The sequence below is a fragment of the Prorops nasuta genome, unplaced genomic scaffold, assembly GCF_024137725.1.
Source record: "Prorops nasuta isolate Cenicafe-Biocafe unplaced genomic scaffold, Cenicafe_Pnas_1.2 PNAS00011, whole genome shotgun sequence".
In the NCBI taxonomy this organism is placed as follows: Eukaryota; Metazoa; Arthropoda; class Insecta; order Hymenoptera; family Bethylidae; genus Prorops; species Prorops nasuta.
The window spans coordinates 654,698-673,591 of NW_027116808.1; the positions used below are offsets into that span (position 1 = coordinate 654,698).

The 18,894-nt window shown below is 37.1% G+C and overlaps 1 protein-coding gene across 1 annotated transcript in view; it reads left to right on the forward strand.

Moving 5' to 3' along the window:
- The window catches only part of LOC136777673 (neurexin 1-like), a 193,835-nt gene that overhangs the window by 129,397 nt on the left and 45,544 nt on the right, over nucleotides 1-18,894 (forward strand). Inside the window, exons 12-21 of the mRNA XM_066734143.1 lie at nucleotides 184-376; nucleotides 2,170-2,364; nucleotides 2,805-2,951; nucleotides 3,056-3,273; nucleotides 7,315-7,423; nucleotides 14,149-14,471; nucleotides 14,914-15,205; nucleotides 15,321-15,614; nucleotides 15,797-15,975; nucleotides 16,059-16,230. Coding sequence (XP_066590240.1) covers nucleotides 184-376; nucleotides 2,170-2,364; nucleotides 2,805-2,951; nucleotides 3,056-3,273; nucleotides 7,315-7,423; nucleotides 14,149-14,471; nucleotides 14,914-15,205; nucleotides 15,321-15,614; nucleotides 15,797-15,975; nucleotides 16,059-16,230 — 2,122 coding nt within the window. The remainder of the gene's footprint in view (nucleotides 1-183; nucleotides 377-2,169; nucleotides 2,365-2,804; nucleotides 2,952-3,055; nucleotides 3,274-7,314; nucleotides 7,424-14,148; nucleotides 14,472-14,913; nucleotides 15,206-15,320; nucleotides 15,615-15,796; nucleotides 15,976-16,058; nucleotides 16,231-18,894) is intronic.

An 18,894-nucleotide genomic window follows, 5' to 3' on the forward strand; every position in this document is an offset into this window, starting at 1 on the left:
ATACACTTATGTAAAGCAAACACGGGCTAATAAACAACCAATAATTATATATTAGTCTTTGAATAACGTAATTCGATTTAAGAAAATATTTGTCAAATTTAATTGCCAAGTTTTTACTAAAATATGCATAATATTACGAATTTGTGACAGGCTGATCAATGATTGATTAATACCACTTTACAGCCGGATTTATTTGCCTTCGAACTACTTGGCGGACACCTATTCCTCCACTTGGACCTAGGCAGTGGTCCTGTGAAAATTCGAGCTTCCAAGCAGCGAATGGACGATGGCACCTGGCACGAAGTTTTACTGCGAAGAGTTGACAGAGACGGTCGTATCTCAGTTGACAAGTCCACTGCTGAATTCAGCACGCCAGGTAATTTAATCGTACATACAGAAATAGATTTTTCCCCTGTACTCCAATTTATATACTTGGACGAAATTCATATTATTATATCAAATCCAATAAAGAGAGATTAAAGTCTGTCTAGCAAGGCTTTAATATCATCCTATAGTAATCAAAAATGATCCTAGAGGTAGATCACTGGTGGGGGAGAGCTTTCTGGGTGGTTTCTGGCCCCGGTGACCTGACTTTATTAAAGCGATAAATAAACAGCTGCTGCACAGACTTCGTACCTCCAAGTTCCCGAGGCGCTCGTCTCGCAAAATAAACTAGTCTGCACTCCTTAAAAGGATCGAGCTTCTTTGTTTCCCATTAACGTTCTTTCTCATCTATTTGCCTCAATTCTCAAATTAGTCTCACTCGTCTCTCTCGTTCGTCCGTTACTCTCATTACGAGCCTCTGCAGTAGTACATATAAATATATACACCGACCTGAAATGAAATATTTCGAGGAACCACGAGCTCGATTGTCCTTTGCTCGATGCTTACTCGCCGAGCAAAGTTATACTCAGAAATTTGCAATATTGCAATAAAAGCAAACACTGCCACATTTTAATACTATTTTTCCAATTGAAAAGCCTGCAGTTTTATTTAATTCTCAAAGTCCTTGCTTGGCAGTTCGCATTTCGGTTTGTATATTCGTGCTCGCAGTTTGCGGTTTACAACTGGCAGCCCCTATTACAGCCTGGAGGAGGCATGCAAGTTCTGTGACTTCGAAAGCTTGCAGTAATGCCTTTCATTTGGCGATGCTTGTATTTTGTCGAATAATGCTACACGTGTCTCCCAAGTTACACAGAGGTCCTTTGATCTTTCCCTTAAAACGTGTTCCGCTGTGCGAATCACCAAGCCTTTATTATGCAAATTGCCTCTTAGATTTTTACATCCAACTACACGAGTACCAGCTTTGTATCATTTCTATCTAATTTAGTAAACTCCTATGCTCTACCCCCCCCCCCCCCCCATAACTCATTATTATAATTATTATTATTTACCACAAACACACCTCCATCTTTTTTCGCAAATTTCCCAACGATACGAGCGACGCACAATTTTATCGTCCAGAATCCGTGCAGATATACCGCAGCTTTAAACGATTTTGCCCAGTTCAGCTTTATTTGCACGTTCGGCTTAACTTTCAAGCTCCATCGTCACACAGCTGCCTTTCCTCGCAATGAAACATCGACTCACAATGGGGTTTACGCGATTTCACGCTTAAAAAATATTTTTAAAAAGCAAACTGCCCATCTAGCGATTTCTCCCGCTCTGCTGTATATAGGCTTTGTAACTCAAAATTCAAACCCTGAAAATATGGCCAGTGGATCGCACGAGTTCGTTACTTCGCTACGTCGAATCGACGGATTTTTTTACCATTATATCGGAAACGATATAAAGTGTACGCTATGGAAACAAAAGGTTTCTCCTGTGTCGATTGCTTTTCACTTTTGAAATTGTGAAACGGTATTCGAATCGGTTTGGGTTTAACAAATTCTTGGAGTAAATATGGAAAGTTTAATTAAGAAGTGCAGGAAATTGCTTAATTATAATTATTTTTTTATTAAATAAATTGATGTCTTTGGATTAATTAAATAAAATTGATTGGTATTAAAAGTATATTTTATTTTTTAATATTTATGAACTATGAGACACAAGTTTATATGGTATATCATTTATTGTTTAGTCGGGCTTGGGGTAATAATTAATTAATATTAATCATAATAATTTTACAATTATAATGTATAAATAAATTTTTATACTTGGGTGTTTCAGGTGATTCGGTACATCTTGACTTGGACGGTTTATTGTACATTGGTGGTATGGGTGCTCCTTTCGCACCTTTGACTACTGTACCTCCTGTTCTATGGTCTGGGGCCTTGAGACAGGGTTACGTTGGCTGCATGCGAGATTTGGTTATAAATGGACACCCAGTGGATATTGCTGGATATGCGCAACAACAGGACTCTGGTAAGATAACTATGTAGAAAACAGTATAATATACACCAAAATATAAACATTCAGTAAAATACATCTCGTAAAATTGATTGTATTTTAATTATTTCAACAGATTACGTAGTTATCAGTATCATTAAAAAATAGGTACAATGAAATCGTTGATTACTTGATTTAAGTCTTATTACAGCATATACTATATTTTATCGTACATAGAAAATTATTCCAACAAATTCCTTTTAACAAATCTCTCTCCTTTCATCCTAATAAATAAAAAAAACCAAATGATCACAATTACGAAAAATTAATTTCCCAAAGTTATAGAACTTTGCAAAAAAAAGAGAAAACTTGAAAGGGTCAAAGGAAAGAGTGAAAAGGGGTAGTAAAAATTTGAAGGAGAGAATGGGACATAATTGGACTGACAGTGTGGGGACCCTCTTGGGGACGATTTACAGGTGCGGTGAGGCCAGCTTGTCACGCGCCACAATCGGCCCACTGTCCCTCGCAGCCCTGCATGCACGGTGGCCATTGTCTGGAGGGTTGGAACAGATTTCACTGCGACTGCTCGGCTACCCCCTTCACTGGTCCCACTTGCGGCAAGGGTAAGTATCACACACACACACACCTGCAAATTCTTAAAAATAAATTCTCAACTATCACACTAAATAATAAATTATTGATTGAAAATATTTTACTTAAAAACCAGATGCCTCCACGTTACACTTGAACGGTACCCAACAAATGACTGCTCTGATGCCGGAGGACTCGAGAACGCAAGTGGAAGAAGTAGTGGTGCGATTCAAAACAACGAGGCCTCGAGGATTGCTACTAGCTACGAGTTTGGAGGAAAGTGCGGATCGTTTGCAAATATTTCTCGAAGATGGCAAAGCTAACTTGCTGATTCGCATAGGAGATCACGAGAAAGTAAGAGTCGTTTCTTATTCCTTAACGACGAGAACTCGACTCGAGGAAGTTGAAGGAATTTCTGTTGAATGGCGAATTCGATAAAACTTGTATCGTGTTTACAAATGGGAACTGAAGGATTGTTGTACAAAGATATTTACTGCGTGTGTTAGGAAAGTACGTTGGAGATAGTTGTGTAAAGGTGGAATATGATAAAAATTGAGGTAACGTTTGGTGTATCATCGTATTTCATAATTCATGAAGGTCTATGGAAGAGGAAGCAGGGGCAAAAGCACTCTCGGACTTGTCATCGGAAAATGCCCGAAGCAATTCGCTATCGAGCAAGACGCTCGAGCGTTAACTTAATACGTCAAGCTGGTCGAAATTCTAGCAAGTACATCTATTCCCTCCTATCTCCCAGTAACGCGATATTCCTAACCAAACCTTTTACCATGCTATCCACTATTTCATCACACTCCCCATATCTGTAGGGTGCTCGTTTAATTTCTACCGGTGCAAAAAGTGCAGAATAAAAGATAGAATTGCGTGGAATCGAATTTTGTCAAATTTGTTTTTTCCCTGGAGCTATTGTTAATGGTCTACTGATCGTAATTTTGTAATTTCGTGTTTTGGGGATAACGAGTTTTATTTAAGCAAGAATAATAAGTCCTGTTAATCTAATAGCTTGAGAAAAAAAATACAGAATTGTTACGAGTGAAATTCTGTCAAATTTGTTATTTCTGGCCTTTGCCCCACGCCAGATCCATTAAACGTATAAGTTTCTAAACGGTGTGTTTTAGGGATAACGAATCGTTTAAGCAAGAACAATAACAGCAATCCAGTGGAATGATCCATTTGGTTGCTTGAAAATCTTGGTCCAGCCGGACCATAGTACGTAGTGCTGTTGATAGTGCTGTTGCTACATTATCGTATTAATTATTCGTGTACAAGGACCGTGTACAAGTTGGGATTGAAACGTTAGCGTAAATTACTTCGTACCGACCTACACGTGCTTCGCTAGCCAACACTAAATTTACCAAGGATGCTTCTAGAGAAAATTGACTCTGCTCCACTCGAGCTCGCGTACTTCATACGTTCGGATAATAAATATTATCAATCGACCCGTATCACTGGAATATACTGTACCTATTGGCTTTTCTCTAATAAAATAAATAACACCTGGAAACCGTCCAAATTAACTTGTATCTTTTATAAAAAAAATTGTTACATCTTGCAGATACACAACAAAGTACAAAAACGTGTATGATAAATTATTGGGGTAAAAAATAATTATCTTGCCAGGTTTAATGTTGCAATTATAATTAATCCACAATTAATTCTGTACAGCAGATAATTAGCTGTTCGCAGAAACGATTATCCAAAGATAATTGTTTCAAGTATATAGAGAGAATTCCAACAATTGCTCTGGAATATTTATCGATACGTCGACGAAGTCTCTGAACGAAGTAGGAAATTCTAACGATCGGTTAATGCATTGCTCTCGCCATAGTAAATTACGTTATAATGTCTCAATTCCAGTACCTACATGGACTCGATAATTGGACCGAATAATTAATACGATAATGCAGCCAGCGATTAGTCTGTGGAAGACTGGGTTTTAACTGAGCTTCCAGTTAACTCACAGACAGTTTCTTCAATGCTTGTTACGTAACCACCAATGGAAACGTAAATCATGAAAACGCGAATCCAGCAGATTCAGCCAATCGACTATTTGCAAACCGAGTACTCTCTTATGCCTATCAGCAAATCTAACGCGTTTTTACCTGCTACGTTTATCCATATCTCGCTTAAAACCACTCGAACCTTCATTATTTTCCACTTAACACTTTTGCCAGGGTATATAAAAAGTGGAAAATTCGCCTATTACACACCTATTGCTTCGCCCATTAGTTACTTTAATTCCAAACTCCTACAAAAACTTTCAACCTGGCATTCATTTTGCTCATGAAACAGCAGTATCCCCGTATTTGCTAAAATAACAGGAATGCAATTGGATTGCAAAAAACGGTTTCCCTGGAAAATGACACAAAAGAAAGCTTGTAAATTTATAATAAAAACTGTACGCGTAGCAGGGGTGAATTTCACGATGGAATAAAAAGCGGAGCAAGGAAAGCTGAAAAGCTCGAGAGATGGTAATTTTTTAGGCAAGTAAAAATAGACTGGAAATATGAAATTGTAATTAAGTTAGGGGAAAAAATGAGGAAGCAAGCATATGAGATAAGAGGGCTTTTGCATAAAGTCGAATAGATTTAAACGAGTCCTTGGGACTGATAAAAAATCAGAGGCTGAGGTGACAAATTTTCCGTGGCGAATTATACAAGACCATCCATCATTCGCTTTTCTTCTGCTTTGCTTTAATCGCGTGAAATTGAAAGGACGATATTTCTTTAAAATTGTTTTTCTTTCTGCCACCTGCACGATAACACTGTTTGCAGTCAGGCAAATTTCTCGTCCCCTTCCAAAACTCGACGTTTCCACTTGGATCATTACGGAGTGGGATTGACGATATAAATTGAGTGACGGGAATAAAATAAAGCTGGATTGTTTTCATTGTCTCGGAGAATCCATTGTTGTAAGTGGTTTCACTGGGATAAAGCTGCCTGCACCAATAATAAAGCAAACGTCGTCAGTGGAGATAAGAAGAGAACGCTGGCTCGTAAAGTAGTGAAATGCCATTTTTCTCGCTGCACCTCGCTTTCCTCGACGTTAATTTTCATCGAGCTGGAAAGGAGGCTCTTGAAATCGAAAGCTTCGCGCTTATGAACCCGATAATGCTTTAATTACCCTCGTGGTCTCTCTCTCTCTCTCTCTCTCTGTAGGTCTGTGATAAAAACAAACCGTTCGAACTCGACACTGAGCAAGATTAATAACAGAGGCAATTAATATTTTGCACAAAACCTCGTTAATTCTCGATAACGATTCTCCAGCTATTTCGTAATATTCCTTCGCGAAGAATATAAGCGGTGAGGATGGATCGATGGAAAATTGCGAAACAAAAGTTTGATCCGGGCCGAAGGAGAGAGAGAGAGAGAGAGAGAGAGAGAGATGAGAAGCGAGGGAAAAATGGCTGTAAGTTTGTGGTGTAGCAAAATGAAGCGGAGGATTTTCCGGGTGAAAGGTCACGAGGATCGGTTTCACCGATCCGCAGCCACGCGATGCTTCTCGTTTTGGTTAAGCCCTCGTAAATTCAGGCCACTCATCACTATACGTTGGAATCGTTGCGACACACGATGATATCGTGTATCACGCGAAGGCTGACGTGCGTTTGTCACCTAACCCCCCCCCCCCCCCTCCACTACCCATTTACTCCACCCTATTTTCGATCCCACATTTTATCACCGCTCCTCTCTGAAAATAAAGCAAGAATAAAAGTGTCCAATTGGGCAGCGCACCATAATTTGTAGAATTTCCAGAGGAATCTGGCAAAAATATTGCACCCTGTTCGATAATTGGTAGAGACGAACGGGATGTAAACAGTTCCGGTGAGAAATTCGTTCTAGCTGATTGTAGCCAACAAGGTCGATGGCATTTTGCAGTAATCAATCGCGCTTAAGTGTCTGTTATTTCAACCGCGCGTAATTTAATCTTCGCATTTCCGCCCGGAGCATTTTGATTGCATTCGGACGCGAATTTCCTCGGGGTAGGTAGAAATGCGGCAGGCAGCAAGCAGGCTCGAAATGGGAGACGGGTGGGCCAACGAGCCCACGACTGCTGCTGGGCATGTGCATCGTCGCGTGCATAATCGATGCCGACTCACCGCATTCGCTGTAAAATCGCCCAGAATCCCTGCGAATGCCATCACTTGCCAAATTCCGACTCCCACCCTGCATGGTCGTCCCTCGTTACGCAAATACACTCGTTAACCACCTTTTTTCAGGGTTGCAACCTTCTCTTCCCAGATTTTCCATTGCAAAGTGTAGGTACGTTCGTTATTTTGCTGGATTTCACCGAGATGAAAAATTTTGGTAGTTTTAATGTGGAGTCGTGTAGGAATTACAGGAAAAGTGCTGTGGAATCTAAGAATTTGACTTTTTTGTCCAGGGCATAACAGCTGGACAAGGACTGAACGACGACACGTGGCACACGGTGAAATTTTCAAGAAGGGCAAACTCTCTGAAGCTGCAGGTCGACGATGAAGCAGCGGTTCGAGGTGAGTTCGATCGCGATAAGCTTCGGAAGAGTATAGCGAAGCAGATTTTATCCTGACGTTTTAATGTGGTCGACCTGTTTAGCGTTTAAACGTTTACCTACTTATACAAAAGAGCAAGCGAGTCTGATAAAAAGATTAATACCGATAAGGTATAAGTAGGGGTTGGAGATAACCACTGGGAATCGTAGCTTAAATAAAAGTGGACGATCGATGTGGTTAATCAGGCCTCTCACATTTGGAGTTGACATCATTTTTTATTATTTGCATATATGCGGTGTAGAAACAAACGCGCGAGATCCTTGACTCAACTTCGACTGTGTGGATCGAGCATGAAAAAGAAATTTTAGTACGTGGAACGAGGTCGATGGTATCGTTAAATAATTTCTTGCGCAGAGAAAGGATAGTGTTATATAATATTATAATATTACAAATTCTTAGAGTGGCCAGTGGAATTTCATGGAAAATTTGGCATGTTTATTGAGTCGAGTGGAATGAGTTGCTCTCTGTAGTTTATTTAGTGTAAGGAAGAAGAGTGTTGGTAAGTGGTTGGTAAACGATAACGTATAGTAGCGTATTATGCACATAAGAGGTCGATTTATAGGTAAAGTTACGCCTGGATCTGGAGGCGATATTTAAAGTGGGTACTACTTTTACCCCTTCCACTCAGCCTGGCTCGGTAAACCCAAAAGTTTCGGGAATCCCCGATCGAGCAAAAAGTGCACATTGGTGCTCGTGATATGGAATAAATATATGTACAGTTGGCAACGTAAACTGGCCCGAGTTCAGTCGGTTGAAGCTTTCGCGATAAGCTTGACGATCCCTTTCCTTCGACTATAATACACTTTTTTACCATTTTAATATTTTTCCATTTATATCGTTCTATATACCTTTCCAATCCCAAAAACTTTTCTGCTAACGTTCTTATTTTATACCATCGCTTTAAACTGTCTTCCAATATAATCTCCATTACAAATTATTTAATCAAATTGGAAAACAAATAAAAATAATTTGCACTAAATTGTTAAATATTTTAATTTCAAATGTCTGTACATATATTCAATATGAAACAACGCGAATATATGACTTTAAAATAGATAAAGATTTCAAGAAAAAATGATCAAACTCTTCTCGCACTCGATTCGCTATAATAAATAGTATTAGGAAATGTTGAAGCGAAAGAAGGACGAGTGAAATATTGCAATATCGTTGAAGCAAAGTCTCACTGACTTTGTCATTTGGTTTAGTTTTCAAGAGGCAAGGCAGCAGACAATTGAAACGTAATAGGAATTTCATAGAGATATACATACGTGGAGAGAGAAAAAGTTGGAATTTCCAGTCGGCACATCTTTATCATGAAAAACGCATGCAACGTTGCAAACGAACCAGCCGGAAAGTGCATTTACCAAAAACTCCCAAGGCTACCAACGGAGAGAGGCGAATCAAATACTTGTGTTCGAGTTACAACGTCAGTTTGAAAATATACCTATTTAATCGAGATATTCAACGAACAAGAAGATTCCACCCAAGAGATTCCCACCCTTCGCACGATCTTTCCTCTTCTCAATTTAATCCCAAAAAACAATAAAGAAAAAGCACCGTAAAGGTTCGTTCCGTGACGTCATCGACGCAGCCAAGTTCTAGCCAGTATTGCAGAAATTCCTGCAGTTTCGGCTTAGCAAGATCTTGCATTGGACTCACGGAACTATAAATTGCAGAATTCCCGGCAAGTTTAGATTGATATGGCCAGAAAACAATGGAGTGTACAGTGTCTAACGTAAATATAGTGGAATATTATACAGTTACGAGATTGACGAGGAATTCGTTTAATGTTTCATGGCACTCGAGATGCAATTGTAAGAAAAGTGGCGAGGTTAAAGCGATTTGCAAGAGCGCCACGAATCACGCGAGAAATTTTCCTTTCGCGCATTTCGTCGATAGGGCTTTTACAAGCAAATGGAATCTAAAACTTTGCGGATCTAACTAAAATATAAGCGGAAGTTGCTTAACATCCGCAGGCTTTCGCTCAAGTTCCCGCAAACTCGGTCACCAGACACCGTAAATTCAAAAATATTCGCGATAAACAAGCGACGACGCTCACGCGAGCCTATGAGCCAAACTTATGGCCAATTTCGCGTTGAAACGCCAAGATTATTCGATCAAATTGTTCTTAAGAGAAATCGATACTACGAGAGGAAATTTGTATAAAAAGTTAGCTGCACATTTTTCTTCAGAGGCGTACGAACAGTGCCTGGGTTGATTAAAGTTGCGAACGATCTGATGAATAGTTAAAAAAAATCGTCGGAAAAGTTGGGTTGGATCGACGCGTCAGAGCGGCCGCGCGAAATTAAAAATTTCCTGCTTAATTATTCACTGGATTTTTCGTCTTTTTAAATCGCCAAAACTCGCGACGTCGTCGTGCAGGGAGGAGAGTGATGAGAAAGGATTAGAAAACTTTTCACTTCGTGGCTTGTTATAAGAATCACTTTTAGCTACATTAACTCTGATCTTTCTTATTCCAAATCCACTTTCCCTCTGCTTTTCTTGATGAAATTGTCAGAGTTTTGGCAAAGGGGGATGGAAATAACTGTGACAAGTTGGAGTGGTAAAGAATGGAGAACATTGTGTAAATTTAAAAATAAATACAATTCGTGTAAAATGATACAAAAGATTGTTATTTAAATAATGCCTGACTTTTGTACAAGCAATCATACGTCATAGCGAGTTTTGAGTTAAACACTGGTATCAGCTGTAATTATCATTAATAATACAATCTGAAATTGGGGAAAGCTTGCGCGAATGAAATCGTTAACAAAGGGCATATTGAATTTATTTTACTAATTGCACGATGGAACAATGCTTATTTCGCAATTGGTGGCGAATGTTTTTGCGGAAAAAGATGCAGATTTTTTTTGGTGCAGTTCCACAAAGATGAAATCAGCATTTCCGTGAAAAAGCCACCGTGGAGAATCTTCAATTAGCATTCATAAGGTTATCTCGATTCGGAAGCCGCCGGTTAAATGCAAATGGTAAATGCTTCCCGACCACCTTGCTGCATTTTGAATTTGCTATTGCTACGCAAAAATTAGTAATTTTAATCGGAAGTAAGTCCAGAATAATGGGCGAAAGAAGCAAATTGTCTAACAGAAAATTTCTTAATTACAGTCGAAAAGGGAAAGACTTATTGTTTGTGTTGGTTATTTTGCAAATTCCACCCTAAATTTCTCTATTCACTTTATGTACAAATTTATAGTTATGCTGTGTGGTATAGCTTAATGTATATCACGTGTATTCTTGAGTTTTCTGAAATTATTACTATATTAATTTAATTTATCTTACGTACAAATTTATAAAGTGGTATACGTATAATTTAATAAATATCACGTATATATTTTGAGTTTTGTGAAACCATTACCATTAATTTCATTCATCTTACACACAAATTGATAATTATTCTGCACCTACAATTTAATGCGTATATCCAGTATATATTTGAGTACTCTAAAATCACTGTCATTAATCTCGTTCACCTTACGCACAAATTAATAATTACGCTGTAGGTACAGTGTAATGCATATCAGGTATACACTTGAGTTTTCTGAAATTGCCACTATTAATCTCATTCACCTTACGCACAAATTAGTAATTATTCTGCACGTACAGCTTAATGCATATTCGATATATACTTGACTTCTCCGAAATCACCACCATTAATCTCAATAATTCCATCGTTCTTTTCATGGACCATTCCTGGGACATTAATTTAACGCGAACAAGATTATGTTACGCCTTTTAATCTTCGCGTAAGATTGACGTATAGCCAAATACATTGAGAGAAATTTTTTATGAATTAATAAAATGACGATTGGAATCTAAAAACTAAATTGCACGTTGACCTCGTTTCCTAGCTGCAATAAAATTCTTTTACGTAGCTCAACTGTCATAAAAGTGAAGATTTTGAAGGAATGGCCAAATCTAAAACATGCTTTTCACGTACAAGAGGTTATTTTGCTGACAATTTTGTGTCTGCACATTCTTTTCCTTTTTGTGGAAGCTTCGTAAAATTCGACCAATTACAATTTCCAGCTACATACAACAGCAATATCGATTAAATGTAATGCTCCATCACGTATATACGTACTATTTGCAAGAAATATTATATTTACGAAACACTATAAAAATTTACTATGTTAATTGTACCGATCTCTAATTACTATAATTAAATTGTTACTCCAAAATCGAAAAGTTTTTATTCAAAGTCCTATTAACGTTTAAACTAAATATTTTATAAAAGCAGAAAAATTTATTTGTCATCCAATCGAAATTTTCCGAAAAAAAGGATCCTATTTTTATTGCATATATATACTATGAAAAAGTACGTGCAGCACATCCATCTTCCTCTACGCATACGCGACAGATGGACACCTCGTGTGAATTTATCTACAAGTATTAGTCACGGTAAAATCAATATTTTTTTTACGCCTGTTATCTGAATTTCCTTCCAGGCTTTCCTATAATTTTTCGTTGGTTTTTCAAAACAGAAACGATTAAGCTGCTTCGATTATGGAAGCAATTTTTCATCTCTGCGCTAGTAAAACGAAATTTTCCTGATTTTCCTATCCCTGTAGTACACCAATTTTCGATCTTTCGCCTCTGCAAAAATATAAGCAGCTTGAAATAAATAAATAAAACGATTCGGAGAAACCTTATAAGAAAAATCAAGTTTAAAATACTAAGTAAGACTCGGATTTTACTCGAAATTTACATAATACGTAACTGAGTAACTTTGTACTTCGCAGGACTGCGTCATTGTTTGCGTGTCTGGCAAACACGGTACCTGTTGATCCGTATAATAACGGATATTACTAAATTTTCCAGCTATTATCGTTATATTCCCGTAAGAGACGTTAAATATTAATCTTCGCTTGATATTAATATACGCGTAAACTTTTTACAAAACGTGTCGCGAACTATGAAAGCTTCCTAGACTTCGATGTTACATTATGAAACTTTAATAACGGATTTCAAAACTTTAAGACGAATTATGTTGTAACGCGTGAGATACGCATTGACTGAGCGTTGCGTGTAACGTTTCGTATAATATTACGAGTCGTGTTTGCAAAATGGTAGAGAGAAACAATCGACTTGCCTATAGTATTATAATGGATTACATGCTGAAGAGAGAAAGAGAGAGGGAGAGAGGGATGGGGGTGTTGAGAAGTTAGCTTCTCCATTCATAACCTTACAGACGCGTTGTAGATATATTAAAATAAAGGGGAACAGCTTGATAAGAATAATATATACGATTATTCAATTTTTATTAATATTATAAATATACTTGTTAATTTTTTAAAATGGGACAGTGACCTGGAAAAAGAAAACAGGATCGTAAACCTATGAGGAGTAGACAACAATGGGAATGAAAAAAATGCGAGGTAGAGGGGGAAGGGGGGATAAAATAAAATTTGTACATATCGCTGTCCAAAGCCGATAAGTTATCGAATAACGTGTACCTCGTGCATTTACGCTAGCTTCTAAATGACCGGCATTACATTTTACTTTATTGGCTTTAGATTTACGCCCATTTATCACATAAAGTCTGCAGTTACGATCCATTAAAATTCACCATGGATGCTGAATTTGAATTCGCTTGGATGCAACAGCTTAATATTTTTATTATCGCAACACGATGCATCGTTCTTTAATACGTGGATTTCATGCTTTTTGACGGGGACTTACCGAAAACAGTCGAAAATCAAATGGCATTTAAAAATGTGTATTTGTCCAAAATATGAAATAATCCAGTCTGGAAAAATGGTGAAACAATGTAAGAAGGGTGGATATATTACAAGTCGTATTTCAGCTTTTATTAATGAGAGCAAAAGCGATCGTTGCGAAAATCACGAAGAAAATTTATGAATAATAAAAAAAATGCAAAATGAGAAATAAATTAGTTGAAAAAAAATGGTGAAAGGATACGAGTGAGAGGGGCAGGTATTTAATTCGTGTCGTATTTTAGCTCGTATCAGAGTGAGAGCAACGATGATCGTTACGAGGATCGCGAAGGAAAATTCATGACGATGGTAACGGCAATCATATTTTTTCTCCAAGAAATAGAGGGTGAACTTCTCGACGTTGACGCCCCTCGCGATTTGTGGCTCTCGTGTAAAGAGGGTGTGTATTCTGTGATTTGAATTATGACCAATGAGGTATAGGGCCTTATAAAGATGTACAGTTCGAGATATACGAGCAGTGCAATTATGTTTCATTGGTAGTCGAGGAAGACGCGGAGGAAAAATTCATACAATTTTAACTTTACATTCTTTAAACGGAAAATATTTATTCAACTCGAGATTTAGAGAAAAATTTATTGCAGCAAGATACACCGAAGCTCCGGTGTATATATATAGCTTCGGCGAAAAAAGAGTCTAACGGCGTTTAATAATTAAAATAGTTTCGTTGGAAGTTTCTGTAGAGTTTGAGAATATTTCCCGAGGGACTGAGAGGGGCATGGACGATGGTAATCGAGACACTTGCTCTTTTGAACAACCAACTTTTATATTACGAACTTACCAATTCTCAATAGCAATTTCGTAAAAAGATAAATATAATACTCACCGTTATTAAGATATATCGAGTGTCTTTAAAATAATGGGGGGGGGGGGGGGGATCTTTATATATATATATATATGTAAACTTATAATCTACATTGAGACCAATCGTTCCAGGCGAAGCTCAGTTGGAAAAACAAGGGATTTTGGAATTTCGAAATTTGCACGCTGGTGGATACGTGCATCCTGGAGAAGATATTCCCCATTTTATTGGGCAGCTGCAGCAGATTTGGTTTAATGGCTACCCCTACTTAGAAATTGCAAGAGGAGCAGGGAGTCATCAGAATTCTCATCAGGGTGTCATGCCTATCATACGTATAACAGGAAAATTTGGAAAAAGAAACCATCCGGTGCATCATCCAGTGACTTTCACGTCCAAACACACTTTCGTGGGACTTCCGGTTCTCAAGGCTTACGTCGAGACGAATATATACTTCCAGGTATTTAATTTTCCATTAAAGAAAATTAAATTAGGTAAATCAGCCTCCACTCTCCTATAATTGCTAAAAGTAGATTAAAAACCTGATACACACTGCTTAATTTATAAAAGTAGAGCTAATTAAAAAGATTCATTTATCTTGATACTCCATTATAACCGTTCTGCAAACAGAATACAGCTGAACATTTATCTTTGTATTTACGCGTTTAATTATTCCCTGAAATTATTAAAATTACGCTTGAAATGCAATTAAAAAACAAGAATAAAATTGAACGTTTTGCCAATAAAGCTACAAATATACCAATTTTCTTCAAATTATATTGGACGGTTGATTGGTAAAATAAATAATATTGTAAATAAATTTTATTGGCAGGGGAGAAGGGAAGGGGTTGGTTCTGTTTTATTTGAAGGGCAAATATTAATTCCTATATTGGTTTTTACAGTTTAAAACACGTGAAGCAAATGGACTGATTCTCTACAACGGTGGCAGAGAGCGAGACTTCATAGCTGTTGAATTAGTAAATGGGCATGTGCACTATGTGTTTGATCTGGGCGATGGACCTGTGCGTGTTAGAGACACCTCTCGATCACGATTGAACGATGGAAAGTGGCACGCAGTAGCGATTGGCAGACCAGCACCAAAAAGACATACTCTTGCTGTGGATGATCACGTGGCAGCTGTTGACAGTCAAGGCAGCAACGAAAATTTGGATCTAAATGGTATCTTGTACATAGGTACGTACCATTAATAAAAACTAAAAGATTATTCTATAAAAGTTACAAATATACAATGAAAAAGAAACTTATATAAATATTTCTATCAAGTATTCACCAATAAAACATTTTTTAGGGGGTGTCGATAAAACGCAGTACAGTATATTGCCCAAACAAATTCTGAGCAAACACGGTTTCGAAGGGTGCTTGGCATCGCTGGATCTTAGTGGAGAGAGCACAGATCTAATAACAGATGCTGTTGTGTCGAGCTCCATGGTGGAGACTGGTTGTGACGTTTACACCAATTTACATCCTGGCAAAAAATGTACACACGACCTTTGCTCCAATCATGGCACGTGCGTGCAACAATGGAACAGTTACACGTGCGACTGTGACATGACAAGCTTCACTGGACCAACTTGTAACGAAGGTAAATTGTTATTTGTATCCTCTGTCTTTGCTTCGAGTCCAGATAAATTTTTTCTTGTACTTTAATCTTTTTGGTATACTAAAATAATGTTTAACTTTGACTTTAATTAATTTTAGCAAAAAGTCTAGTAATTAGAAGATTAAATAGTATTTTATGCTAATTGAATTATTTCCTCTTTGTAGAAGCTGTAGCTTACGAGTTTGGTGCTGGTAGAGGCATTATTACGTATACGTTCCCACCAGAAAGAAGGCCAGAGATGAAGAGAGATACAGTGGCAATGGGTTTTGCAACTAGTACAAGTGATGCTGTGCTTCTGAGGATAGAGTCAGCTTCGAGCAATGACTATCTGGAAATTGAAATCGTTAGTAAAAATTTTATGCTTTGCATTAGAGCAATATGAATCACTAAGGTATGAGTTTACTGTCACTTTCTTTATTTTTTTAGGTGGAAGGAAACGTTTTTGCAGTATATAATATGGGCACAAACGATCATCCAATAGGAGAAGTTGGAATTAAAGTAAACGATAATCAGTATCACGTGGTACGATTCACACGAAGTGGTGCAAACAGCACTTTACAAGTCGATGACTATAATTTGCAATCGAATCATCCATCAGGTAAGTGTCCTAGTTTGCTTAATAACTTCATTATACTATAGTTTAATATTGCAAAGTAAACTTTGCACTTAAGCTTTAACAAAGAACTTCCTAGAAATTATTCCGAGCAATTAGTGCACAATGAACATTATTGGTCCAGTCCATCAAGACTTTGCTTTGAAGTAAAAGCTGCTAATAATCTGAAAACGAGAACACTAGATGGATATTGGACTGAAAACGTAACAACAGGAGAAACTATTTTTCTTATCAGCTATATCTATGAGGAATTGCCCAGTCCTTTTATAATCATTCTTTCATTCTCCATTGTTTTTTCCGAACATGAATTCTGACATTTTTCCAACACACAAATATTTTGGTATTTTCAATTTACAAGGAAAGCATTCACTAATATTACTGTATGAAATTGTATAAAACTGAATTTAGCACGACTATATGATTGTACGAGAGTTGCTCTCCAAGTAAGATCTAAACCATATGGCTGAGTGTAAAACAGTGTTCAACACTTGTGGTCAGGTTCGTCTGGTGGCAAGAGAAACAGTTTTCATTGGTTGAAATTTGGAAAGCCAAGCCCTTTTGGGAATCTTAAAAAGTGACAGCTGAATACACAGTACAACAACTTTTACGACACTATTATACAACTAAAATTAATGAATAGTGATTGAAAGAATGATTTGCTAAATAGTTCTACACTCAACATTATTATATTATAGCAATAACTATATTTTATAGTCTGTCATTTTATTCTATAATTCGAGATTAGGTGGGACTGAAATTTTTTCTGTACAATTCAATGCAACCAATCCCAGAACGAAGATGCTCCAAGGCGGAGTCGACCCTTTCTATTTCTAGATACATACCTGAGTCCCTTAAGAGGCGGACCCAAATTTTCTTCAGTTACCTCCAAGAAGCTTATGACATCCGAATATGAAATAGCCGCCTAATTGGCTTTCTCTTTTTGACAGGGTCAAGCTAGATTCCTTACCAGCCACCACCAAATGCATCATAGACTTCTGATACTTTTATGACACTTAATCGAGTGGCCCTTTTCATCTCTTGTCATTCTAATGCTCGTCTTTTGTCGAGTTTGTGGCCAGGCCCAAACCTCTCTGAAATTAAAACTATTTTACTGATATTTTCACCATTCTTATAGTATCCTGGCATATGGCCTTGCAATAATAGGAAATTATTACTAAAATGGAGACGATTTCGTGTCGAGGAAAACTACCTGGAAAGTCTCAAGATTTTAGGGTCTTCCTAAAATCTAGTCTTCCTTCTTACATCTCCTACATTCCTAATCATCAAAAATTAGATAATCAACTTAGTTACGCTTTCACCATTATTTCATTACTGGATTATCCAGTATACAGTAGCTTAGGAATATACCTCTGGATTTCAAACTCTCGCAAGACTTTCAAGAGGCTATACAACCAAAGTCCCTTTACCTATTTTAGAATTAGTATGTTCTAAGCTCCTCCAATTTTATAATTGCCTGGAAAATCATTTTGAAAGAAGATGCGTTTTAATAGATAAAAAACTAAACCGATTTAGAGATGAAAGTGTATTATACTTCAAAAGGCTGCTAATTTTAAATAGCTTTTTGTAGATTTTACATAAAGATGCAAAGAATCTCAATTATTAAGTCTACTTTTATCCAATGATGAGCTAAAATTCTTTTGCAGAGATATTAAAACTAATAAATAATTATTCTGTATCACACTTTTAAATCCTAATTCAAGTTTCTTCTTAGATCTACTCTTTATCTATTACTAAAACCAATAATGTCTTTGTAGATAATAAATATTCCCCACAAACTTTTCCATAGCTTTTCCCCAGAAGATGTAACACGAAGTTTACATCTTCAAACTTCTAACTTCCTTTTCCCAAAAGGGCATCAAGGCCACCAACCCGAAATGGAATCTGGGAAACTCTCCACTATACCTGAAAACCTTTTATGGAATCATCTTCGTCAGCATACAATCCTGATAATTCGACCTAAAAAAAAACACTTTCACATTTTTTCTATACACTACCAAATGATGAATGCTGAGTCGCAGAAGTTTTTCTTTATTTACCTTATTATTTCTTATAATAAGGTAATACTTTAAAATTTTGGGGTGTTGAAGTAGATATGCTATTAATATCGAGTGTAATTCCACTTTTAATCATAAAGTTTAAACCATAGACAGAATCTTCATAAGGGAAGAAGCTAAATTCGTGAATGAAAGAGTTCAATCAGTATTAGAGTTCCTTAACGAACAAGTATTCTTTCAAGAAAAGATTCGACCTCTAACATTTTACTGCGGTCCCGATAGAAAAGTCAGGGATAATTGACCTGGTCATTATTAAGTAAACGAACCATTTGGATGTGTGTAGATAATTAACTGGCCATGTGACTGCGATGGCAGTCAGGATGACCTGTTTGTCTAACTACCTGCTGCTGTCCCATCACCCCTCCTCTCGTCCTCTGTCACGCGTTACTTTACATATTCATCTACCGATTTTAAACAATTGTCCACCCAACGACAAAATATTAAATTTCATAAATATTCAGTCAATTCTTTATACTTGATTTAGAATAAAAACATCGAAATAATAATTTAAAACAGAATATTATTTTGAAATATAGAAAATCTTGTAAAAATGAGTTTCCCAGGTACAATTTTC